This window comes from Trachymyrmex septentrionalis, unplaced genomic scaffold (genome assembly GCF_001594115.1).
Source record: "Trachymyrmex septentrionalis isolate Tsep2-gDNA-1 unplaced genomic scaffold, Tsep1.0 scaffold121, whole genome shotgun sequence".
In the NCBI taxonomy this organism is placed as follows: domain Eukaryota; kingdom Metazoa; phylum Arthropoda; class Insecta; order Hymenoptera; family Formicidae; genus Trachymyrmex; species Trachymyrmex septentrionalis.
Genome location: NW_017304341.1, coordinates 124,075 through 131,790, shown reverse-complemented (window position 1 = coordinate 131,790; position 7,716 = coordinate 124,075). Strand labels below are relative to the sequence as shown.

General features: G+C 38.7%; 1 protein-coding gene across 1 annotated transcript in view; it reads right to left on the bottom strand.

Annotated features, from left to right (window-relative positions):
* Positions 1 to 2,841: 2,841 nt before the first annotated feature.
* The window catches only part of LOC108754805 (tyrosine-protein kinase Drl-like), a 25,829-nt gene continuing 20,954 nt past the window's right edge, over positions 2,842 to 7,716 (bottom strand). Inside the window, exons 2-3 of the mRNA XM_018497414.1 lie at positions 2,912 to 3,039; positions 2,842 to 2,868 (exon numbers count right to left, since the gene is read on the bottom strand). Of these exons, the coding sequence (XP_018352916.1) occupies positions 2,842 to 2,868; positions 2,912 to 3,039 (155 nt within the window). The remainder of the gene's footprint in view (positions 2,869 to 2,911; positions 3,040 to 7,716) is intronic.

Here is a 7,716-nt window from a genome sequence, read left to right as displayed (position 1 = left end):
TGTTTGGACGAAATTTGCTACGCTTTTAGCAAGCGGCAAGAAATTTTTAACATATATCAGAGTCTCGCGAATGCATTTTAACGTTTTGCACATGTATCACCTGTCTCCCATTTATGAGTTTATTAATAAATCTCTTTACAGACTTTCTTCTCAGAGAACGTTTAACTTAAGATATTAGTATTCTGAATTTCTAACGCAACGTATGACGTAAACGAAAAAAATTTAGTTCTAGAAAGTTTTAAAAGTTCCAAGAAGAAATAGAAAAAGAATATTTAAAAGACAGAGAAGAAAAGAAACTTTTCTCGACCTATTTTCAGTTTATATATATATATATAGAATATTTAAAAAATTACTTTAATAATAAAATAGAAAAGAATATTAAAAAGCATATGCCTGCAGTTAAGAAGTTCTACTTTTCTCTAGATTTTAAAGATAATTTAGAATTTACTTTGACGTTTCCAATTATTAATTTAACATTTCAATTCAATAAATCATTCAATTAATAATTTAACTATTATATGGGTACTATTATACGGTCAAACAATTTAGAATCAATAAAGCGTCCGCACAAACTCTTTTAACGGGTAGAACTATCGTAGAACTATCTGCACAAAATTAAGTGACCAATTTTCGTGCTGGTTCTCGTCCCGTTACGCACACCATCCTTCTATTCTTTCGTCGTCTCCAACCATTTTCAGCAGCGAAACTCTTCCGTCGTGTCGAAAGTGAACAAAAGATAAGGCGAAATGGCAGCTCCGTGATCACGGAAATGGTGCGATTTCGCAGTTAACGAACCTGCGAATAGGTCCACGAAATAGGGTAGAAGTGGAGGACTGGAAAACACTCCCTTGCGGGATAAGATGGGCCGCCGTGGTATTCTTGCAATAAAGCGTCCACCGTAATGGTACTAGACGTATGTTATACATCTACGAGCGAGTGGATGGACGTTTTTCCAACGACATTTCTAACAACGGACTGGGATTCATAGCGTGAACATATCGGCCTTTTACGGACGCTCGTTCTGAAAAATCCCTGGATTCAATGAATTAGTGATACGAGTTTCATCAACATACAGGTGGCGACAAGTAAAGAATTCGTCGGCGTCATTTAACTTTGTGACCAAATAAATGCGGGCGAATATGAGCCGTAATTGATTTAACTTCTATTTTCGTATGTTGATCTTATATATAGATTTTATTAATTCACTTAATGCTGATATATATATATATATATATATATAACATATTATATATTTAGAGAACCTATTATTTGTATAACAAATATTTGTAATACTAATAAAAAATGTCCAATTATCTATATTTTTAAAGTAATTATTGATACATGATGTTTTTATTTGTAATATTTCTATACAAAATCATTACAAACATCGAGTATATAGAAGTAATATCATTTTTAATGATAACCATCGAAAGAATTTGATAGAAAAAGATAATATGATAATAGAGTATAGATTGAAGCTAATCAGCAGAATAATAACTAGCAGAATTCGGTATAGCAATCACAATCAATGCTGTAGCAGTTAGAACGGTGATTTCCTTGTCGTTTAACATCCCATTGAGGGAGAGCCGCGACTTTTCACGTTTTTCCCGCGTTCTCCACCGTATGAGGGGTTTCGAGGGCGCGTTTGGTTTCCTTGGTGACCGAAGGGAGCGCAAAACTGAACCGCACGGTGTACACCGGCTTGCTCCGTCCCTTTCACGCCCAGGCCATCTGTTTGTATTTCATATTGATAGAGTATTGATACAGCCCTGCACTGTCGTGCCTCAACCCTCACGAGCTATGCCAAGCCCCTCTTAACCCTCGGCGGACACCCCCGGTAAACCACCGTGACGGGCCACCATCCCGCAGCGAAACGTAAACGAGGATACCGTGTGTTACCATTCTAGCCGGGTCACGTGTTTACTTTGTTTCGCATTGTTGCGTCTCGTTAATGGCCGGCGGAAACGTTTTACTCGAGCGATCCATTTTAACATCCCTTGGCGACAGTCGCGGTTATACAAATTGTGATTCCTTTTGTAATCAAAGAAAGCAGTTCTCCTTGTAATAATCGTGTTTGTAATAATCTCATACGACGTATATTAAAAGAGCTAAAGCTTTTTGCTCTTTAAAGTAGATTTTGAATAGAAGCAAGAAGTCTAGGTTCATAAATTTCCTTTAAAAGACCGTAAACCATAAATTGTAAGTGACGATATGTCGACCGGAGAACTTACGCTTTTAGGCTAAGAATTAAGTAAGAATTAGGTTGTGTTCAATTCACTCAAATTTAACGCTTAAAACCTAACTGCGCAAAAACAGTTTAAAGGCAGAAATTAATGTCACTCAACCTCGGTCGGTTTACAATTTATGGCCTCTTAAAGCAAGGTTGTGGCTCGATATTAAGTATAATTCGTACATGGAGAGAGTGATTTTGCTGAAAGGTTTAAAATTTTATTGATATAAATCTGAAAATAATTTTGTTGGAATCCAAATTAATAACTAGAATATAAAAATTTTTTGCAGCATTGCTTATTATTTTTTAATTTTCCATATAATTATTTTGTTAAGTGACAATGGAGCGAGAAATATTCAACACAAATGAATGAAAAGCAGGTCATATTTTTGATCAAGGCGAGTATTAGAGTTTAATAATGTTGTATGAATTTTTACAATTTCCGATTTAAGTAAATTGCGCGCTGTTAATACTATTTCTAAAGCACTGTACATAATTTATTGCAAAAAATAAATAAATGTAAATAGTTATTATGATATAGTTCAACAATTAAAATTATTTTCAGATCCGTATCGAGCAAAATTTTTAATCCTTCAGAAAAATCATCCTTTTTATGTAGGACTAGACACTTGATTGTGCTAAAAGCATCTTACAATTAGACACATATATCTATATACATACCGGATGTCCTACGAGGCTCTGCCATGAAAATTCTAGGTCCGCTATGTTCGCTGGCACAGGTACGACGAAATTCATCGCGTACGTGTTGACCACCCCCTCCCGAACGTAGTACAACTCGGCCTCGAGTCCTGAAAGCAGAATAGCGGAGTGTATCGATTGGACGATCAATTATGAAAAAGCTGTACGATGCCGCCGGCAAAGTTTACCTCCACCTTCCCTGCCCCGATGAATCGACCGATCGTGAACTACGGCACGTGCAGCCCTTCGTTATAAGTTGGGGACATTGACCACGGTCGCGTCTTCTTTACACGAAGTATCGCAGTTGCACGGAATTCATTTCCATGGAAACTTCAGGAGCCAGAATAATGTCGCTGTTCTCTCTGTCGAGAGAACTTCTCGTTTCAACGGCACGCGAATTGCGCAGTACAGAATTATTGTCGGAGCTTTGATAGAGTATTACACGAGCTTTCCTCTGAATATATATCTTTACAATATTTACACTGGTATACTATGCTTTCTCTTCATCTTATCATAGTATGCTGTCATAGTGTGCTGTACATTTATATATATATATATATATAAAACTTGTAGCGATATAGATTAAAAACGGGGAGGGCGAAAAGCGAAATGTCTATCACGGGTGCACATGTCGACGTACGATATCGGCGTGACAAGAGGTCTAATACGACGATTATTATCGGCGTATTTCGCATACGACGAAATCGTATCTCGGGGAATATCTACCGCGGAAATAACCACGGAGATTCCGCGAACGGATTTATAATACGAATCCGTCGATGCCAGGTACTCCATCCTACCCTGCTCCTCGGTGCACATCCTCCTTTCTCGGTGGATCATGATCTGAAAATTCCTCTTGGGCACTCGCACGTATAGTTGCGCCTCCGCCCTTCTCGCTCTTCCCTCCCTTCTCCCCCCCCCCTCCCCACCCCCGGCACCTCTTCGTCGCTGCCAGTCCGCAAAATCTCGTGTAGATACATAAGGATCTGAATTTCCTCAGGCGATCGGATGCGTCATCCGTCTGCCTTCACGTATGACTACGCAATTCGATATCACGCTCGCGAACAAGCTCTCTGTCAGATATACCGTACGTACATAGGTACCTACCGTCGTGTTCGACGTCGTGCCATGGCGCAACGTGGTCGCGTTTGCACCGCGATAAGATCCTTGAAAAAAGCGAGATATTCAGATCCAGAGTGCTGTACACTCGATGAAAGAGAAGCACATAAAATGCAGTAAAAGAGAGGAAAATGGAAAAGAACAGAGGCGAAGAGGGAACGTTGAGGGGATCGAATGTTTTACAAATCCGTATGATATCCGTTCTCGCTGTGAGCAAGAATACTTGTCGCGGTTTGACGAAAGTTAACACTGTTAAAAATTGAAAAGCTTCACCTCCTCGCGAACTGTAATTCGTTATTAACGCGTCTTTGATTGAACATTGCAATTTAGCTTTTAATTAAATTATATAAACTCTGTAACTATTTCTATTTAAATTTAAATTGTTACACAGTAACTTTTGTTGAAAAATATTTTTATTGTTATTTCTAAACAGAACTGTTTTCAGACATCCTTACGTAACACATAACACATTGTACAGTTAGGAAAGTTTTAACTGCAATAATAGATTCGCTCTAACTCTAAATGGTCTGACTCTGCAAAGAGTTCTACTACTTTTGCGCTTTCAGTTCTTTGATGAGTTGAAAGAGTTTATGACATTAGTTCTTTGATGAATTTTTTTATTCACTTTTGAAAAACGTATTAAATATTATAGAATATAAAATTGCAATATAAATATTATTTCAATATTTCGAAACTTTATTAAAACAAAACTATTTGTCTGCAATCGTTAGTCATTTATAATATAATTTTTTTGTTATTTATTCGCGTAGAAATTCATATAAACGTAAAAATAATAAGGATCCATAATTAAAGTAAAGATGGAAAAAGTATCCACGGAATTAAAATATATATCAATAAAGCAAATTTAATGTAACGAAAACATTTAATAAACAAATTTACGTAAGTTCCCTGCAAAATAAAATCTTAATGGAATTAGAATCTGAAAAATCTCAATGGACTGTACAATCTATATTCTTGAGCAAGATGCGAACGCCTGTGATAAGGTTTAGCGACAGCTTAACGTTTCGTGAATATACGTATACATTGAAATGCTGGTAGTCGAAGTTTAAGGCGGCGGGCGGACTCAAGGGTAAGCGTAGTAAGAAGATTAAGTAACTTTCTACTTCGTGCCCCGGGTCTTACGGAGGAAAGACTAACACCCGGCAGAGAAACTGATAATGACAGTCGGCTGTGTATTAAGCGAAACATCCGCGAAATCGAATTAATCCCTCTGTACTTCATTTTATTATCAGACGTTAATCCCGGCTAAAGTGGAGAGTCGTGTCTGACTAAGTAAACGCGTTACCACTTGCACTTCAAGATGCCCCGAAACTCGTCCCCGAAAATCTCTCTTCCTAATAGTATCGTGTTACGCGTATCCCGCATTTATACATTTTCTGTTTCAAAAGTATTTAATGTGTTTCATGGTATTTATCATATTCAAAATTCTGTAAGTTGTATGGGATAAGGTAAGTTCCAGTGACCAGACACGTACGCTATGTCCGAATATTTATACAAAACTTTATGCTTGTTTACATTATTATTAGTTTCAAATGCTTTTTTTATATTTAATATATTATGATTTAATTGTAATTTTTTTTAAATCTAATTAAATTATAATATTGTAATAAAAAAAAAACATTTGAGAGATTAATAATAATAAATTTTGTGTAAGTATCCTGACACAGGTACATTGAGACATTTGCCTGAATAAAACTATCCTTTACTTGCGTAGTTACTCTCTAAAACTTTTAAAGTGATCTCACTCTGAAGAGTAAAATCTCACTCTTTAGAGTGAAATCCACAGAATTTAGAGAGTACCCAAAGCACAATCTCCTAAAGCCGAAAATAAAAAAGTGACTTTATTAGAAGAGCGATTTACATTGAATTTTTGTTTCAAGGTAAGAGCAGCGTAAATGAAGAGATTTTGTGGATAGGGATGTGCTCTATCATATAAATGCAACACTTCAGGACATATAGACGCGCCTTGATCTCTCATCAAAATTCTCTCTTTCGTCGTAAAAATCTCTGATTCATCATAAAAGTAACGCGAACGACTTCACTAATGGGAACCTTTTCATTACGAACGCAAGTTCACAGTGAACGATTAGCTTTCAGTTCCAGCCAATTAAATCTCTCGCTCGCGAAATGGACGCGTGCGGCCAGCCGGAAAATCGAACAGCGAACTTCCGATGGACACGAATCTTTATTATCCAGCTTTCTCTCCTTCTTCCGTTTAACGCGTCGCGAAATAGCCGGGATGCAAAGTTGCCGGGGATATTTATACGTCGGTTTATCAGTCGCAGCTATCTCCGCGCCATACCCGCGGGAATGCCGCACACGTAAAACGGAACCAGCTCCGAGATACAGCATCGAAGCAGCGAGAGCGAGCGAGGCGCGATCGTGCCGAGAAAAGTGTGGGCGTACAGTCTCTCTATCTCACACGCGTACCATGGAGAAGCTTGAGAGATCCAGTCGGTGTGTTGGAAAGCCGGGAGAAAATATTTCACAAGAAGATAAATCTTAGACGATCCCACGAGGTACGAGCACGCGCAACTAACTCAGGTGGATTAAGTTCCGCGATATCGTCTGGGGGTTTTGAGTGGGCAACAAATGGACATAATCAGGTTGTGCGCGCCGCTCGCTGTGGCACAGCCGTTGCATTACGTTGCTGGGATTACGTGGGGACTGCGTAGGCGACTCCGCGTATACCGCTATCGTAGATTTCATTTCACGGCATCCCGCATCTTCGTTTCGACGTAGGTACATTAAAGTTTGGGAGGGCGGCGAAAAGTTAGCGGCGCGAGCAAACGTGTAATTGCACCTCGCTCTCTCTCTCTCTCTCTCTCTCTCTCTCTCTCTCTCTCTCTCTCTCTGCACATGGTTTCGCAGCGTCGTATACGTTTGTAGAATCTGCAGCTTAAATTGCTGCTACACCTATGCAGCAAACTCTACTATATGCGTGCGAAAGGATGAAAACTAATAGTATGTTAAGTGTGTATATTCTCTCTCCTGAGACACGAAGTAGTTGGTTATTTAAAATATACCTATATGTACGGACTTATTTTTTTTAAACGAGAAGTGGAGAGTGTAATATTCTCCGCAACGTTCTTCGAATTTTATATTAAGGATCTGTCGCTAGTGAAACCCTTCGCGAAAAGAATTCCTTTCGTTTCTGTTTAAAATTGCTTGAAAAATAAGACGTTACTTATTGCTTTCACACACTTAATTCCATCGGAGATATATTCATAGAGCTGTCACGTGTCGCATTTCCTGCACGGTAATCTTTCTTCAGTCTTTTACGTAACTTCGGGAAGTATCTGCGTATAAAAGTTTTCTATCTTTCGAGGCATGGAAATTCCGTGAGGCGGACTCGAACGATGTAGCGTGCAGACATGCGAGCGCGCGTGCAAATATCATTTATTTTATCTTTTATTACGTAGTTTGTCCTTTTATATGATAAAATCGCGGTCGAATCCATCAAATCACGTGACGTATCTCCCACATGCAACCGTGCGAGATCACTGCGGGTCATAGGGCGATCTATCAATTTGCCGTCGAGACTACGGAAGGAAGAATTTAGGAAGAAGGGTGGCTGGTTCTCTTGTCTTATCCCATGGGAGATGGCTCTTCGTTGGATGAGAGCACGGGAAACATGGAAGATAGTT